The sequence below is a fragment of the Garra rufa genome, chromosome 1 (genome assembly GCF_049309525.1).
Source record: "Garra rufa chromosome 1, GarRuf1.0, whole genome shotgun sequence".
Classification (NCBI taxonomy): Eukaryota; Metazoa; Chordata; class Actinopteri; order Cypriniformes; family Cyprinidae; genus Garra; species Garra rufa.
Window position 1 is genome coordinate 42,574,861 of NC_133361.1, and position 20,218 is coordinate 42,595,078.

The 20,218-nt window shown below is 37.5% G+C and overlaps 1 protein-coding gene across 1 annotated transcript in view; it reads right to left on the minus strand.

The window, feature by feature from the left end:
* The window catches only part of cacna1ia (calcium voltage-gated channel subunit alpha1 Ia), a 208,455-nt gene that overhangs the window by 78,045 nt on the left and 110,192 nt on the right, over positions 1–20,218 (minus strand). Inside the window, exons 4-7 of the mRNA XM_073840932.1 lie at positions 16,718–16,815; positions 12,447–12,606; positions 3,320–3,662; positions 1,296–1,388 (exon numbers count right to left, since the gene is read on the minus strand). Of these exons, the coding sequence (XP_073697033.1) occupies positions 1,296–1,388; positions 3,320–3,662; positions 12,447–12,606; positions 16,718–16,815 (694 nt within the window). The remainder of the gene's footprint in view (positions 1–1,295; positions 1,389–3,319; positions 3,663–12,446; positions 12,607–16,717; positions 16,816–20,218) is intronic.

Below are 20,218 nucleotides of genomic sequence, written 5' to 3' on the forward strand. Positions count from 1 at the left end.
GGATTTCGGCATCTCCAGCAGAGCTATCAGTTGTCTAACACGCGTTTGAATGCAGGAAACGGAAAGCAGGTAAAGAAAAGCACAAACAGCTACAACAAATATCAGCAGGCCTCTCCACTATCTGACCTGCACATCTCATTCCTAAATCCATTCCCTTCCTCTTTTATTCCTTTAGTCCCCTGCTGTCTTTCAGTCTCAGATCCTTTTCCTCCTTATCCTCAGGGCACTTCTTTCTGCTCTCTCTCTTCTTTAATCTTGGGAGGAGACATTATCCGAAGCACATCTCACTGCAGGGCTGTCTCTCACTGCTGTTCCTACCATTCAACGAAAAGGGCCGGCGCGGCGCGAGAACTGGCTCCATCACGGCATCGTTAAACATGCAGCCCAAGCAAAGATAAATTAATTTTATAGTGTCCAGCTATTGATTTTTCACTATGTTGTTCATTGCCTAATTGATCCCTGTGGCACTGTCGACTGCTAAATGTGCTGTTTAGCTAATATCTGCATCTTTGAAACCTTCAGGCCATCAACAGGAGTCCTGCAGATTCAGTTACATTCAGTTTGTCAATAAAAGCTGGGTCCAGATGCATCTCCAAGGAATAACAGAAGTGATTTGTTCAAGATTGTAAACTTCACTTGCTTAAATGTCATTTGCAACGTACCATATGGAAGGACTAATCAAACTGATAAATGTCTATTAGACGTTACGTGGCCTTGCATTAAAAGTACTGTATTAAGTTTGAGCTTACAGATGGCACTCTAAACACTAAATATGAGTCTCATTTTTTACAAGATGATTGTTTTAGAAGAGAAAAAGTAAACATTTAAAAGTAGCGATGCACAATAAATCAGTACCATAATGATTATCAGTTGATATTACTGATTTTTAGTGATTTCTTTAATGTCAAAATAGATATCAGTTTTTCATACTGTACATTATAATGTTGTACAGCTTAATTTTACTCTAAACTTACATCTATTTAAACAAACAGTGGAGACTTTTAATCAGCTAACAGCCATTACATGAAAATAATTTGTTAGGCTTTGTGCTACAAGTTTCATTGTTGTGATGTGTTAAGCTGTGTTTTTGTTTCCAGGGGAAAAGACATGACCTTTTTGCTCTTACCGTGAGACAAAACATCTAGTTCACCCTCTGGCCCAGTTAAAGGTCACCAAACTTCATGTCCTCTCAGACTACATGTGCCATATAAAACCACAGACTACAAGTTCTCAATAATTAGGACACATGCTTTATCTCTGAACACATGCACGGCAAGGTATAAAGAAAAACTTACGATGATGAGGAATATGAAGTAGATGAAGTTGTAGAAGGAATGAGCGTCCATGACATAGTACATGATCTCCACCCAACCCTCCAGAGTGATCACCTGCACAGACCAGATTAGACCACATTCAAGACCTTTATACACCTGGTGAAGATTTGTCTCAGATGATCCACCACAAGTTGTCAGTTGAGACAAACGAAGTAACATGCGTCTGATATTTGTGATCAACCTTTGAGGGGAGAGACTTGGATTTTGTGACTAGATATAAAATATTTTTATAATATTAAGAAGCATTTAAGGGTTAGTTGACCCAAAAATGAAAATTCTGTCATTAATTACTCACTCTCATGTCGTTCCATCCCATAAGACTATCGCTCATCTTCAGAACACAATCCAAGAGCTTTCTGACCCTGCATAGACATCAACGCAATTGACACGTTCAAGGCCTAGAAAGGTAGTAAGGACATTGTTAAAATAGTCCATGTGACATTAGTGGTATAACCGTAATATTATGAAACTACAAAAATACTTTTTGTTCACAAAGAATACTTTTTGTACATCAGCAGAACTACACGCATGTGTTGTGGTACTCCCATGGATGTGTGTCGGAGACTGACATGGAAAAGCAGAAATTGTTGAATGAAGTCGTTTTTGTTGTCTTATTTACGCACAAAAAGTATTCTCGTAGCTTCATAACATTACGGTTGAAACACTGATGCCACATGGACTATTTAAGCAATGTCCTTACTACCTTTCTGGGCCTTGACTTGTCAGTTGCTTTGCTGTCCACGCAGGGTCAGAAAGCTCTCAGATTGCATCAAAAATATATTAATTTGTGTTCTGAAGATGAACAAAGCTCTTACAGGCTTGGAACAGCATGAGGGTGAGTAATTAAGAATTTTCATTTTTGGGAAAACTAACTCTTTAAGAGAACAACAACATCACTCATTAAATATATATGTGTATATACACATTTTGTTATGTTGCTGCCTTATGTTAAACTGTTTTGACTTTTTTTTCCACATCAGTCTACACTCCATGCACCAAAAACAATCTACACTCCATGCAGCCAAAAACAAGTTTTTAACATCTAAAAAAGATTATCAAAATTAAGAAAAATTAAATCATTCCATTGCATAAGTATTCATACCCTTAGCTGGGACAGTTGAAATTTAGCCCAGGAGCATTAATATTGCTTGTAGATGTTTCTACAGTTCAAGTTAAGTTAAACTGTGGCAAACTGAGTTGAATGGCTATGATTTGGAAAAGCAAACATGTCTTAATAAAAAGTCTAACAGCTGAAAATGCATAACAGTGCAAAAACTAAGCCCAGAAGTAAAAAATAAAAACTGCCTATAGAGCTCAGAGACATGATTGCAGTTAGGTCTCTTGCTCGGCTCTCTTTTTGGAGACGTTGCCACAGTTCTTCTGGATTTAGTCTGTCTCGGTTTGTTCTGTTTCTTCAAGTCATTCCAGACAGATTGGATCATGATGATGAGATCAGATCTCTGTGTGGAGCACTGGCCTTGTGCAAACAAAAATCTCACATGATTATTACAATTAATGGCAAAATGAATGTTTGGAAATACAAACATTCACACTACAGCAGAAGATAAAAATAACTGACTTAAGACCATTTTTAGTTGGTGAAAATACTAGTGTTCTAATAATTTTGGCCACCACTGTATAAATCCAATTAATTCAAAGTGAAAAGTGAAAGCTTATTTTTCTTACTTAATGCGCAAATAATTTATTTAAACCTTTGTTTTACCACAGTGGATGACTGACAGGTGTGTAGGCGGCCCTTCACTGTTGTCCAAGACACATCAGGATGCATTATAATTTGCAACACACTACACGTGTAATGTTGTCACATGCATTTTCAACTTCTTTTGAATATGCTTTGAATGAATGAACCACAAAATGCTTCAGATCGCATTTACAGCTGTAGTAAGCACTGTTGATTAATGATAGTATCACCTGAAACAAAATCAGTTGTGTTTCAACAATCGCCACTTGACTCGATCTCATACCTGAAATATGACGATCCACGCGTAACCTATGTTATCAAAATTGATCGCTCCTTTATGTGGGTTGGTGTGTCCTGTGTGACAGCGGGTGTAGTACTGGTTCCAGTTTACACAGAGTCCCATGGCGGAGGCACTGCCGTTGACCAGTGGCTCCGCGCTCAGGCCCAGGGCCTGACGATGCAGCGCATCGTCTTTATCTAGACAGCACTCCCGTCCACCTTCTCTCCGAGCTGGCACATCGCTGCAGGACATGATGCCGTTATCCTGAGCCAGCGAGCAGATGAAGGGCCGCTCGTCATCCTCCTCAGGCTGATAATATGGGGCGGGGAGGGTGATGCCAGATGTGCTGAGGACAAGGCGAAAGGACAAGATGAAGTCAAGGTTTTTAAAAAGTGAACAAAATAAATGCGTATTAAAAGAAAATTTATCTATCATCATCTCTCACTATCCATTCATCCATCCATCATCTCTACTGGCTGTCATATTTCTAATATTTCTATTTATATATTTTTTCTGTGGAAACAAAAATATATATTTGTCAAAGTATATATTATATTTTAGACATAAAAATTCTCTCTCTATATAACCAAACTACCTTTATGGGGCTTGAACATTTCATTTGCGTTGCTGGGTCTATACAGGGTCAGAAAGCTCTTGATTTCATCAAAAATATCTTAATTTGTGTTCTATAGATGAATAAAGGTCTTATGGTTTTGGAACGACACAAGGGTAAGTGATTCATGACAGAATTTTCATTTTTGGGTGAACTATCCCTTTAAAATGTTGTGAGGTCTGTGGTTATAAGAAAAAAAAAAAAACTGTACACTACCAGTCAAAAGTCTCTTCTGCTCACCGAACCTGCATTCATTTGATACAAAGTATAGCAAAAGCATTAGAATTTTTACTCTTTAAAAGAGCTGTTTTCTAATTGAATATATTTTACAATGTAATTTATTCCTGTGATCAAAGCTAAATTTTTAGCATCTTTACTCCAGTCTTCAGTGTCACATGATACTTCAGAAATCATTCTAATATGCTAATTTGCGGTTCAAGAAACATTTATTGTTATTATTAATAATATTTAAAAGTTGAGTATATTGCTTTCATGATTCTTTGATGAATAGAAAAATCCAAAGATCAGCATTTATTTGAAATTAAATGTTTTTGTAACAATATACCATTCAAAAGCTTGGAGCTAATTTTATTTTATTTTATTTATTTTTAGGAAAGACATTTTCAAAAATTAATACCTTTATTTAGCAAGGGTGCTTAAATTAATCAAAAGTAATGATAAAGAGATTTATAATGTTACAAAAGATTTTTTATTTAAGATAAATGCCGTTCTTCTGGACTTTTCATTCATCAAAGAAACCTGAAAAAAAAATCTATACAGATATACAGTTTCGACATTAGATTTTTTTCCAGTGGCAGAACTAGAATCATTTTGCATCTATGGATCTCAACTGGTGGATCACCATAAAATATTAAAGCATGTTCTTGCAGTATAGCAGAAACATCTCTAGGCAGACCTAAAGAGATTTGAGCAGTAACCAGCGTGGATTCATTCTATAACAGACCAGCTGAGCGTGTGTAGTGTGTGCGTACATGTGTGTAAAGCCCATTTCTCTGGGAGTGACCCATTGAGGGCAGCCTGCCCCTTAATCACAGTGTTTTACTGCCCAGAAATAGCTGTTTCCATCAGCCACTCACCCTCTCATACACATAACAGGGTCACAATGACTATTTACACTCCCTTTCCCCCCTCTCTCACTCTTTTTTCTCTCTTTCCCCATTTCCATCACACAATCCACGTATACGCGAATATGCACTAACATGCAATGCCATTTGTCCATTTTACAAACACAAGCATAGCACATGCAAGCCACAGTCATACTGACCAATCAATGCCTCTATTGCTTAGCGTCTAGACAGTTAATCTAAATGCACGCATTCACACACAAACACACACAAAACTCCCATGACAGCCATGTTGGAGGTATTGGGTGCCAAGAAAGGATTGGTTCATCATCCTCAGGGTGTAATTCTCCCCAATTGGACGGAGGACTCCTCCGCAGACTCGCAGCTTGATAAAGGCCAAGAATGTTTCTGCTGGCGTGGAGGACATTTTTCCTTTGCCCTTCAACAATGTGGCAGCCAAAAGATCTGAACCATTCGATACCAGTAATGAGCAATGGTATATCAGGCTACACCAGAAAAAGCAATTTGTCTAGGTAGACCACCGTGGTGACACTCGTGCGAGGATATGTGTGTGCACATTTCCAACGCACAAAACTAATCAATGCCTGTGATATGGCAAATTGAGCCAATGCATCAAACCATCGTAGATTCCCCTGTGGGCTTTGTGCGGCACACACTGAGATCTCTCCTATAAAAGTCAGTCCGCATTTTCAACACGACAGTCACGCTGGACGGCGTGGCACCGCTTTTCTTTAAGAGCTCAGCGGTATGGCGACAACTGGGGGGGTTGGGAGAGAAAGACAGAGAGGCAGAGAATCAGTAAGTCTGTCAGGGCTCTGCAAGGAGTGCTGGAGTGTGAATGATGTTTGTGCCAGTGCCAGGGCTCGGGCACAGCGTGGCAGCACACTGAGAAGCACAGCCCAGCGTGGCACACCGCTAACACCCCACTGTGGCACAAAATGCCATTCCACTGCCAATAAGACTGCTCTCGCACATGGAGATAATTGACCAATGACTGACAAGCTGTTTGTGGGTCGTCGCAGATGGGTGGATGTTAAGGAATGCGGCATAAAACGAACCTCGAGGAGAAGTGGGACTTTGAGGGTCGACTTTTTAAAGGAATTTCTTTTGCGCAAGTCAAACCTCAGCAGATGCTGTGAAAATTGCACAATCTAAGTTGCCTGTAGCACAGTTAACGTCAGCAGTCTTAGGGCCAGATTTACTAAACAGGGCAAATTAGCGTTAGAGCGCAATTCCACAAAAGCGCAGATGGGAAGGGAAAATTCGGCGTGTGATTTACTAACAATTCGCACATTAAAGAACACGCAGCCAGATCATATCTATAGTGACCAGCGCAATCTACCAAGAGCGGCACAAATTACCACCTGCTTTAAGACAATTGCTTTAAAGGGGTCATCGGATGCCCATTTTCCACAAGTTCATATGATTCATAATGAAAAGTCTCCAATATACTTTGGTTAAAAATTCTCAGTAGTAGTGTAAAAAAAACACCCTTTTACCTTGTCAAAATCAGCTTTGCAAAATATCAGCTCATTTTATCGCATGGTCCTTTAAATGCAAATGAGCTGTGCTCGCCCCGCCCCTCTCTCCTGAGGGATTACAAGCTGTGATGTTTACTTTAGCCACATTTAGCCACGTTTAGCTGCATTTAGCTGCGTTTAGCTGCGTTTATCGGCGAAACTTACCAACAAGCACATTATTAATGCATTATTCCTCTGCACCTGAGTCGACACAATGGCGATCGTATTCGGACTGTTTCAGCTCGGTGAGGGCGGGTCTGAGGTAAGACGCTCATGTCAATCAACTGAGAACAAGAAGCTCAGAATGACCTGATTTTAAAAAGGGGATATTACTTTTAAAGATTAAAAAAATACCAGTGGGTGGATTTTTATCATTGTAGGGTAGTTGTAGTGTTGTCATGATACTGGAATTTCTAACTTCGATACGATACCTTGAAAAATATCGATATTCGATACTATTTTCGATACCACAGAGAAAAAAAACTACCACAATATTAAGGAGGAAAATTTCTTTTTTAATTTAAAAATAAATATAGTCTAGATTCTAGAACATGACAATGAGGTATATGCATATGTACACTGCCACAGCCCTGTTCAGCTTCTTAACTTTATTTGAGTTTGAGCTTCATACTTTATTTGCTGTTCAAATACAACTGGTAGTGTAGGTCGTAAACTTTTTTTTAGGCCACACTTTTAAAATTAACTTAAGTTCTAAGATTAGTTAGATAGTTAAGTTAATGGTAAAAGATATTTGTTAACATTAGTTAACATGAATAAACAATGAAAATTACTTCCAAAATATTTATTAATCTTAGTTAATTTAAAGTTAGTAGTTAAAGGTTAATTTAAACTAGGGCTGCAACAACTAATCAATAAAATCGATTATTATCGATAATGAAATTCGTCGACAACGTGCACGTACAACTTCAGAGGATCACGTCAAATTACAGCACTGAATGACGCATTTCTATAGACACAATGCATCTGAGAATATGAAGGAAACAGACTGAGGTGCTGCAGGAGAGTTACTGATCCAAGCTGCCCAAAACATGAGAATTCCTTATTTTAAACTATCTCTATTTTGAAGCTGATAGCGTAATGGCTTGCCCTGTGAGGCGCTTTGACAGATCCGTTTGCATCCTCAGTATGAAAGTTTACGGTCATATCCTTATTTGTAAATGTCACAAATTCACACGAGCATTTCCATTTATGCCTAAAAGTCCATTCTGGCAGTCTGTGTTAAGTTTAAATCTTTACTGAATGAGCGTGTCAGACTGGAACACAGTCAGTGAGACATTTATTACTCAGTCAGCGAAAAAACATTCATGTGAGTCGTTGAATGCTACATTTAGATTTAAATATAACATGTAGTGAACGTATTTATGAAGGGTAGGAACTGTATGGCTGTGACGGTGGCAGATTTTTACCACAGCGGTGGTGCGGTGTTTTATAGATAAATAAATGAGGCTCAAACATTATCCACAAACGTGCGTGTTTAGCAATCCGTCAGTGAAAAAGCAGCCTATAAAACGCTAAAATAAATCAACGAAATAATACATTTTAATAAGAAAGTAGCCTAAATAAGAGTTAAATGGGCTATTAAACAAACATTCGTTGCAAAAAACAACCTCAACAGCTGATCAGAATTACTGGCCCGAGTTCGACTGGATCCTGTCTTTCTTCCCCATTGCGCAGCTGCTGTTTTTAGTAGCAAAGTAATTACATTTATTTTCGTTTCTTTAGTTTATAAAGTTAATTTTGAAATATATTTGGAACACGTTTTATTTGTAAAATTCAAGTTTTTTTTTTTTAATTAACGACAAAGCGGCCAGCGGTACATAGGTCAATTTAGCCTTCTCAAATCATCACGATTTAAATTAAAATCCTTAGATATATATATATAAAAAACTGAAAGCATATCACAATTAGTTTAATCGTTTAACTTAGATAAATGTGTACAAATAGGCACATATCCAATCGTTAGTGCAGAGAGTGAAAGCTTTGCAGTTTCCATGTGAAACTTAAATTTACTTTAAATTATTACTTCACTACTGTAAAACGAAATAATTCAAATCGAAAACAAAACTCTTTTATTAGCTATAGGCCTAATCCATAAAGATGCATTTAGGCTTTAAAAGCGCGTCCGAGCAGATGGCGAGTTAGGATCGTCAACTTCATCTTTGCGACACTGACTCAGAAAATACTAGTTTAATAATAAATAATTTGAATATCTCCTTACTTTTCCCCTGCCAGATTCATGGTAATTACTTTAGCTGCATGGGGCTTGGCGGCCAGTTTAAGCTTACTGCGTGCATTTGAACGCGGAACTCTGCTGAAGGCACTTGCTGCTGCTGCTGTTGGCGGGACACTAAACACCACCTGATGTGTTCTTTATCAAACAAAGTCAGTCGCGGGGTGCTGCGCTCACCTTTCTGAATGAGACGAGACAGGCACTGCGGTCACGTGTGGTGTAGAAGTTAAAGTGACATCTCGGCTAGTATCGATACTTCGGGAAATTAGTATTGGTATCATTCAGATATTTCAGTATCGATATTTATCGAAATATCGATATTTTTGACAACACTAGGTAGTTGTGTACACAAACTGCCAACACACATTAATGTTCAAACTACATGTAAAAGTTAGTTTTGCATCCGATGACCCGAATCATTGTTCGTTCATTAGTCAATACATTAATGTTAACAAATGAAACCTTATTGTAAAGTGTTACCCAAGTTATTAATCTTATTGCAAACCATTTATTCATGCATACTGTCAGGGGTGCGTGCAAGACAGACGAGGACCGACAATACACTGAACTCAAAGACAGACTTATAAAGGGAACTGATAATTACAGACAGGTGACGGGGATCGGGACAAATGAGGGCTAAACCAAATCACACAGATCTACAGGGAGAGACAATGGGAGAAACCAAAGACATGAACTGACTGAACTGTGACACATACATTATATTTTTGAATTATTATTATTTGACCTTATATCATAAGATCTTTTGGTAATGCACGTCGGACCAGTAATTTAGTTTGCTTATCCTCTGCCCCTCCAACTGACTGCAAGCTCTCATTAATTTTTGAGTGCAACACCCACATCTCAAAATTAATAACCAATAAATAGAAGCAAGTCCTGCTTAAATTCTCTCTTCTTGATTAAATGTTACACTCAGACGTACATCATAGTACTGATCTGTAGCTCTGTCACTACTTTCATCACCGCTTTAAAGTTACTGTCAATTTTTTCTACATATTCCATTAGCTATGTTTTCATCAAAGCAAATTTAATTTGTAAAAAATCTGGATATTGAAAAAAACGTTTGTAAGTGTCCAAGAGAACAAAAGCACGATTTTCAAGGGGAAATTGGTGCAAAGCAGACAAAGTGTTCTTACAAACGTCATGTCACATAATTTTTAATCACAATTTTGTAAAAAAATAATAATAATAATAATTGTGAAGCAACCGTATACAGTGAAGACCATAATTAGAGAACAATCTATAAATACCTGATTTTTTCTGAAATAATGTTAATCACTCAATTTGAAGGAAGCTGTAGTTATACCACTGTTCTACAAGCATGTTTGACAACATAACCAATGCATTTCAACAAAAACCTTTATTTTGTGGAAGACACAGTGATCAAAATTAGAGAACAGTAACCACTGCAGCAACTGTACAATTCTGGAGGGTTACAGTTGTCAGGCTGATTGGGAGATACTTGCAGGGAAGGTACTGCATGTTGCTGAAGAAGTTTCTGATAAATATTGTTCTCCGATTTTGATCTCTATTGTATGTAGATGCACATTTTGTTGTTTTCATCGATAATTTACTGTGCAATATTTAATCAGAAGCCAATCAGGAAGGGCTTGTGAATGATGTAGTGTGTTCAGGTTATCTAAATAGCTTAACCCTTAAATGCATGACTGTTTCGCCACCATTCATCACTATAACATATTCGGGTCTTTAGTGACCCAGACATATATATCAAGCACAGATGGACTATAGCTTAACTGCTGCAATAGCAAAAATCTCTCTTGATGTTTTAAGAACCATCACAAAAGAATAAAATACAGCATATTTTGTTACCTTTGAAACTTAGAAGGGTTCAATTTGAGCAGATGATTTTACCATCGCCGTCATCTTCGCACTTCCACCGTACACTCATATTCGCAAAACTATGTTTTCAAAGACTTCAAAATCAATATTTTGATCACTGGCAGCTTATTTACCACATCCACCATCAAATGACAATGACAATTACATTTTATTGAGTACAGTAATTGTTCTACAGTAAAGCCTTTCAAATCAATTCAAATTTTGCTGATGATATTCTTTTGTTTTACGCCTGCGATAGTTATGAGTGAAACATCACGTCATTATTTTCTATCAAACAGTGCCACCTCAATGACTAAAGGTGAATTGCATGTATTTAGTCATCAGATATTTATATATTTTTGCGCACAAAAAATATACTTACACTATTACACACCTCATGCCTCTAGCGACTCTATACACTTTTTACAAAAAATTAATCAGAAAACAAACTTACTTTTATATATTTTTTTTTCTTGTTTTATTGTTTATAATGAATAGACTGAGGAATACTAAGAAAGCTGATGCCAAACTTAAAAAAAAAAGAAGGAGGGAGAGGGTAGTAAATGATGTCCTGGATCGCTAAAGACCCGATGTATGCATTTAAGCAGCTTTAAAGATGTTTCTTAGATATGCGTTGAAGCAATAAATAATGACAGTACTAAAGTTTCGATGTTCGGAGAGTGTTTGAGCAGCTAACTGTTGCTATGGTTACATTGTTACGGTTACGCAATGTTTGAAGCCAGTGAAAATACGTGTTCCGACTAACTTGTGATCCAACATTTGCAGTTACTTAAATGTCTGCAAAAGCAAAAGAAACCTTACATAAAACGCTAAACTAAAACTGTGTAGTATTTGTTCTTTCAAACCCCATAAAAAACATTGTTTTAAGTAATTCATCCTTCCCCCGCCAAGAGGGAAGGAGAGTGTACATTTTAAAACGACTGTAAGAGAATGTACAAAGCAGAAGAAAACCAGGCGCTCTCTCAAGAGACTCTATGATAGACTCTCCTTTCAAAACACTTCATCATCCTCCGACTTTAGTGCCAGCCTGTAAATACACTCGCTGCAAGACAATAAACGACAATCAGACTTCAGCTGACGTTTAAACTCAGACATGCGCTTCTTAATCCCACACACACGCGTACAAACAAACGCACTACCATGCACCGTGAGTCCTTTCAAATCCAATCACACAGCAGAGAGAGGCAGGCAGACCACGGTTGGCACGGTAACCTCAGGCAGACACCCACTCATGAATATGGACGCCAATCTGAGTTTTAATCAACTGGAGCCATCGACTGGGTGGAACCACATTTGCATTTTTAGTGGCAGGTAGACAGTAAAAACAAGGAGATGAGAGGAGAGATTAAACAGAAGGACACATGTGAGAAGGTGAGAGAAAGTAGGACCAGTTTACATCTTAAAAGCTAAAATTATATATTAGATAACAAGGATTGGCCCTCAAGGTCTATGTGATCCCAAAATATCCATTGATCACACAATGTATCCCTTCTTTGAGGGAAAGGACATTTGAAATACAAGTCCAATCCAATGATGGAGTGATCAGGTACTCCGAAATGCATCTTCTAAAAGATCCGGCCTCTTAAATTCAATCTCTTTATCCTTGTAAACCTAAACTGTCATCCAAAAACTCCCACAATTGGGATTCTGTGCTTTGTTCCTCAATTAAATCACAGTTGAAAACATTCAGTAAATTTAGTACATTCAGTCTTTTTCTCTCTCACTCCCTTAAGCCCACCGGCCCTCCTTTTTTGGTACTCACAGGGTGAAGTTCTCCTCTGGGTAACAGCGATTTCTTAATAGTCCAGCCCACAGCTGCACACCAATGATGCCAAAAATGAAGAAGACAAAGAAACACAGCAGGAGCACATTTCCCAGCATGGGCAGAGTGTCCAGCAGCAGGTTCACCAGGATACGCATACCTAAAAAAACAAAGAAAAATCATTAGCGGGAAAAAAAATTATGTGCACCGAGATATTCATTATTCCACAAAAAGTTTTTCATATTCTTTCATAAAAAGTACTAACTTCTTTCCACCTATGACACAGCTTAATACTTTTATTAAAGGAGTGGTTCACTTCCAGCACAAAAATGTAGAGATAATGTACTCACACCCTTGTAATCGAAGATCGAAGATATTCTTCAGTCGAAAAGAAATCATGTTCTTTGAGTAAAACATTTCAAGATATTTCTCCATATAGTGGACTTCAATGGAGTTTGAACTTCCAAAATGCAGTTTAAATGCAACTTCAAGGGCTCTAAATGATCCTAGCCGAGGAATAAGGATCTTTTCTAGCAAAACGATCTGCCATTTTCTAAAAACAAATAAAAATAGATATACTTTTTAACCTCAAATGCTCATTTTTTCTAGGACTGCCATGCACATGTGTACTCTGGGTAATATGGGTCAATACAGTTAGGGTATGTCGAAAAACTCAAATATCATCTTTTCCTCCAACTCCAACAAAATCCTACATCGCTGTTTTACCTTTTTTTGTAGAGGGCGTTTGACCTTTCTTTGCATGCTCACTTTGTAAACACTGATGCAATGTAGGACGATTCTGAAGTTGGAGGAGAAAATGAAATGTTTTCCTCAAAAAAAAAAAAAAAAACATAATTTCTTTACGAGTGAAGAAGGAAAGACACAAACATCTTGGATAATACCAGGGTGAGTACATTATCTGTCAATTTTTGTTCTGGAAGTGAACTACTCCTTTAAGCAAGACTTCCATTCATTTAAATCTCAGTGCATAAAATCAAGTTCATTTTCAATGAATTTCACAGTTAGACATTGCCATTCTAAGGTTATTTTTAGGGCATCTAGTCATGTAGCCTGCATTGTATTTGCATTTAGCAATTTGTGTCACTGTGACCAGCTACCCAGTGGCAACTCTTGAAGAGCTTGTCTTCATAAAACTTAATTTGTGTGTTTACTTCCACACCAGTAGGATAGTCTGTGAGTGATTCATGAGAGTGTTCATGTGTGTGTTAGTGAAGCACTGCTGGGATTGAATGAAGGGTGTGTGTCCGTTCTGATTGGAGAACAGCAGCGTGTGATTACTGCAGGGTTTGTGGTTTGGAGAAACACAACGGGGAACTAACACAACGCTGATGGAACACATTAACACACTGAGGCATGTGTGGAAACACACAAACGTTATAAACGTCACATGGACAGGTAAAGCAACTGGTGCTGTGAATATATGGACCTCTGGAATCAAAGCAGAATTGTGGCTTGGGCCACTTACAGAGAAATGATGGGAATCACACTTTAAAAAACAAAAAACAAAACAAAAATCAGGAGAGAAGAGTCTAATTTAAAAGGGACCTATTCTGCAAAAATTACTTTTATCCACCTTTTTCTTCAACGTGGAAGTAAAGTCTATGGGCGAGACTTTCAGTTCATTAGCTGCTATAGGGAAATAACAAGAAGAATAACAATGTGCAGTAAACGGTAAAACTGTTTGCACTATAAACCTGTGTGCTCACAGATCATACGTTAAAATAATAAAATAACAAAAATGCATTGTATGCGTCAAAATTTCAGTTTTTTTAAGCCAAAAATGATTAGGATAGCAAGTAAAAATCATGTTCCATGAAGATATTTTGTAAATTTCCTACTGTAAATATATCAAAACTGAATTTTTTATTAGTAATATACATTGCTAAGAACTTCATTTGGACATCTTTAAAGACAATTTTCTTAATATTTAGATTTTTTTTTACAATCAGATTCCAGATTTTTAAATAGTTGTATCTTGGCCAAATATTGTCCTATCCTAACAAATCCTCAATGGAAAGCTTATTTATTCAGCTTTCAGATGATGTATAAATCTCAATTTAAAAAAATTGACCCTTATGACGTTTTTGTGGTCCAGGGTGAGAAATAGGAATGGTAGTTAAAAATTGCATATAAAAGCAAAGTGACGTTGACTCCTTGAATTTTCATAAGTGGGTAGCATGTTTGTGATAGCATGCAATGGCACCATGAGTCCAGCTATGTTGTTATTTTTATCACGCCATGCTCCCCGTTTGTGCAATTCATAAACGCGCATTTATTATGCACAGTATAATTAGATTACTAACCTTTTAAACATTTCCAGTTCAAACATATAAGGCTAAACACCGTTACTGATATTTTTTTAGTGCATGCGATTGTCCTGTTTTGAAGCTCCGCCTTCTTCTGAAAAAGGGGCCGGAAGCACCAGCTCATTTGCATTTAAAGGGGCAAACTCAAAAACGGTGCATTTTGGCTCATACCCTAACAGTGGCAATTTTAACAAGCTAAAAAAATTATCTGTCAGGTATTTTGAGCTGAAGCTTCACATACACACTCTGGGACTTTAGAGACTTATTTTACATCTTGTGAAAAGGGGCATAATAGGTCACCTTGAAAACTTGATGCAAAGGTCAAATGAGAGCTTAGTTTTCAAAAGGGTGTTCTTTCTTTTTTGTAGATATCACAGCATAATTTTTCATGTCTTTATGAAGACAGTAACCTCTCTTGCTTTCTCTCTTTAACTCTTAATCTGTCGTTCACTGAAAGGCAAATTAGGTTGATTAGGTAAATTATAGCAGAATTTTCTCATTTTACAACTTTCACCAAATGTGAAATTTTTGCCATAATTTACCTAATTTATTAAAAATGTAAAATATGTTTTTCTTTCATTGACATCCTTTCAATTTATCAAGGTACCTTCATGTTTTTTGTGGCCATTCATGATTACCTAATAAAAATGTTGAGAGTGCTTGAGACTGAACTCACACAGAGTTATTCTTTGGCAATGAAAGTTTTTCGTATTACTTAACAATATTTTTATAAATATGAAAAGGCAAACTGCTGTTCAAAAGTTTGGTGAGTATTTATTTATTTTAAATGCGTATTTTATTTTTAATTTTTTTTTTAGATTTATATTTGGCATTTTTGCCTTTATTTTGACATGACAGTGTAGAGGAGACAGGAAGCGAAGTGGGAGAGAGAGAGGAGGGCGGGATCAGCAAAGGTCCTCAAGTCGGTATTTGAACAGTAGTGCATAATCACTTCAGAAATTTCCACGATTTTCATGGCACTGGATTTTTACAAGTCCCTGAAATTTCTATGTTTTTAGTAACCATGGGAACCATGCAAAATGTCCACACTGCTCTTTTCCAACAAAAGCAGATGGTTTTGCAAACATTTAGCTAAATATCCCTCTACCTATTCCACAGAAGGATAACATGAGAATGAGTAAATGATGACTGAATGTTTATTTTTAGTGCACTATCCCTTTAATAGAATCTTGCATAAAACCTTGCTACAATTCGACATGCTACATGCACAGTTAAATGGATGTTAATTTGATTTTGTATGCCTACATGCATGAGGGAGAGTGTGTAACAGTGCGTATGCACTGGGATTGTGTGCGTCTACGAAATCTGTTTTTTCCCCACATGCACACGAGGTAACACACAAAGACCTACATTCTACAAACACTTCCTGAAACCCTCCCCTTGAAAACTCACTATCTCTTCATCAAGACTTTGAGCAGCGGAATCAAATGCGAGCTAATTCAGTTAGCATTCATATTTCATGCGCTACACCATTGCCATGGGCACTGAAATATTGATAAATCCTGGGCTTCTTATAGAAGCTCGAAGAAAGGCCACAATGTTTGGGAGGGGTGTGAACGTGAGACAGAGGAATATGAATTATGGCGTTTGTTCAAGGACAACTGTTTTTCTACCCAATTACAGGAGGGATTAATCTAGCTCTGCTAATGGTGGTGGCAGAAAAAGTAATGGCTCTGAAATCCTCTTTGATTCATCCCAGCTTTGCTGTTCTGGAAGACCTGCACACCAAATACAAAGCTACACAATGCACGCTACCGTGCCTTTGATAGGGCAGAGGTTGGAGCTGACACATGAGGGTGCTTTTGAGGCTTGGCATTAACACAACCAGAAACATCCGACACACAATGAATCAAAGCGTGTGTAACACCTGAGGTTTGCAGATCACAGATTTTTGGGGGAAAGTGTGTGTGTGTGTTTACTCACTGGGTACTCGGTTGATGGCTTTAAGAGGTCTGAGTACACGCACTGTTCTGATGGCGGAGAAGTTGATGTTCTGAAGGTCCAGGGAGTATTCTACCATCCTGAGAAGAAGAAACAAACAGAGAAAATGAGTGTCACAGTCAGTGGGTATAGACAAACTCTGAGTGTTGTTTCTGTAGTTGAAACCAGCTCATTACAGCAGTGTCAAGACAGAGACCAGAAGAGGGTCGAGTTCGAGTCAAGACTGAGTCCACGTGTTCTTGAATCCATAAGACCAAGACCATTAAAATGTAGTTTCAAACAGTGCTACTCAAGTACTCTGCTAGGATTGCAAAAAGGTAAATTTAAGTAAATTTAAAAAAACATTCCAGAAATCTTAGAAACTTTTCAGGAGTTTTTGGAATCTTTCAGGATTTTTTTGGAAAGTTTCAGGAAAATTATTTTCACCCTTTTGCAACTTTTGTTTCTGCCACTCATTTCATTGACACAAGGGGTTATAGTCTGTAGTATTTTATTTTTGTGTATTTTGAGCATTTCTTACACCAAAAACATTCTAATTACCCTGCTGAAAAAAGATTGCTTAACCAAGCCAAAGGTGGTTTGTTGGTCTCTTCCTTCCCACCTAGTGCCGACATGACATATCCTGATCAATATCTCTCCGTGTTTGTGCATTTAAACCAGAGAAGAACTGGTCCCCCGACTGAGCCTGGTTTCTGAATCAAATTTGTTCTTAATTTAAGAACTTTGCAACATCGACAGTTATTGAACTGAACCGAACCATCACTGAACTGACTGGAGCTGAATATTGCTGAATATAGCTGAACTATTGTCTTGCTATAGCCGGTTTATAGCAGAATTTGGGTTTGCTTCATTTCTGAAGTCCATTTCTGAAAGTGCTTTACAAATAAACGTGGAGTCTCTGTAAGTACAAGGTGTCAGATTCTCAGAGACTGTGCTTAGTTAAAGAATCCTACAAAAATTACCCTCAATTAACAAGAATAACATGCTGAAGTGTGAAATACATGAAGACTGATTTTTTTTATAGGCTTTATAGACTATAGAATATAAGTTGAGAGTGGCTCTTGAAGGACCAGCACCACATCCTCTTGTACCACTGTTTGAAAAATGCTTCTTCCAGAATCTGGCAGTAAATTTTGGGAGTCCATTTTTAGTCCGTCTCTGCAAGACAGACTTTTCAGGACAGGAGATGGACTAAAAATGAACTCCCAAAACTTACTGCCAGATTCTTGAAGATAAATTCTTGAAAGAGTGGTACAAGAGGATGTGGTGCTCGTTCTTCAGTCACTCTCAACATATCTGTTTATAAAGCCTATAGAAAAATCAGTCTTCATGTATTTCACAGCCTTTCAGCATGTTCTTATTAACTAATGGTCATTTTTTAGGCTTTTTTTTACCCAAGCAAAGTCTCTGAGAATCTGACACCTTGTACTTCTGGAGACTCCAGATAGGTTGCAGTTTTGGAAAATTCAAAACATTTTGAATATTTTTCATTTGCATTTAATCATTTTTGACTTTTCAGTCTGAGTTAAATCTCTTTTTGGCTCATTTTATCTGTAAAAGAAAACATGCCTAATAATTATGCACACCTGAATATGAGAAGCTTTTCACTTCCAGCCTTCATGGACAATTATATATCACTTATAAATGATTAAAAACAAAATTAATAGTAGTTATTAAGATTGATGTGGTTTGGATTGGTAAAATGTGCTTGGAAAAACAATATGCCTAATAATTATGTACACACTGTATTTTCAAACTGAAAAGTTATAACAGTAAACATTATTATATTATATTGTAATAATACCTCACAGTATTACAGTTTTCTCATATTTCTGATCAAATAAATGCAACCTTAGTGAGCATAAGAGACATATTTCAAGAACATAAGAAAAAAATGTATGCCAGCATGTCAACTCATCCCAACTCTTTTGTTTTGTCCTGTGACTCATTTGTTATCTAAAAGAGTCTGGTCTCGCTTCCATCCTCAGCACCAGGTAACATACATTGAAGGTGAGCTGCAGTTTAAAACAGACCAGCCCTAACACAAAACCACCAGAAACCTCCATTCATCACTCTGACACACACAGGAGGAGAACAGGCCATTCTAATGCAACCCATCCCAAAGCACAACGCTGTTCATCTTGATCCGACCATGTGTACTATGTCAGGAACTGAAGCCATGGGGGTTCATCTCCCTCGTCTGTGTGAGAGCAGCTCTGTTTGGGATAGTTACCGACTGCTCTCTGCATCAAACGGCCCTGTGGGACAGTGTGTTTGAAAAAAGAGGCCAGAGGGTTTCTTTTCCCAGACAGAACCAGACATTATCTGCTGTTGATCTCCCCTTTAATCTACACGGTTCATCACAGCGAACAAATCTAGATGCTGTTGTACTACCAAAATAGATACACAACCAGCCACATTATTTCCACCCATCTTAAAGAGGACACGCCTCCCGTGATGTCACCAGTCTCGTCAGCCACCCTTTGACCTCTGTCTCCATGAGATGTTTTTCAATGGGAGGCATCTGCGCTGAGAGCTGAGTCACAGAACGGGACGAATGAGTCACAACGGCCACTGAAATATAATGACAGCGCCTCATATCAGCAGCAGCACGGGGAGTCACACATTCAAAATGTCTACATAACCACACAGCGAGAAATACTCCACAGCTCTCCAGAGCCACTCCGCTGCCAAAACCCTGCCTACATACACGCAATTAAACCGCTTAGTAGCGTTTACTTTAACGAGAATGATCGGTGGGCCCATATGGAATCTGCAAATGCGGTTTCCGTGCTGATTTTGCAATATAGATTTAAGCAGGTGGTTGTGTAATGGAACAGTTCAAACTGCAATGTTTTTGTTTGATTGGACAGGTGAAATACTAAGGTCATTAATTACAAAATTACTGATAAAAATGTCTAGTAATAAAGAGTTTTTATTGCATCAACAATAATGGAAATACTGCTCACAAAAAGAACTAAAATAACACGGCATGACATTAACAAAGAACTAATAATGTTTTCGAAGAAAAAGTTCTAGAAAAAATATGATTGTTTCAAATAAACCAATTATGTGTGGAATTTGGGGATTGACTTTGTTGAGCTTTTTAAGTTGAAGCTGAATAGTGAATGAACACCGGTAAACTGAACACTGTTATTAGTGGGTTAATTAACTCACCTAAAATCATATCCATAATATATATACAGAACATTTTATTTTAAAATATAATTTTATAACTTGAATCTTCACAAAATGATGCAATTGCCAAGTGAATTTAAACTACAGCAAGTTCAATGCTTGCCAAAATGTGTATGTCATGTTGTGAGTATGCTTTACATGAAAATAAATTTCTAATGCTGGGTTTTGACACAAATGTAACGATTCGATTTGATTCTGATTCACAAGCTTGCATTTCGATTCAGTTTCCAAACTGATTCAATTCTATATTATTTTGGATATATATCAGGTACAGTACATGGCATA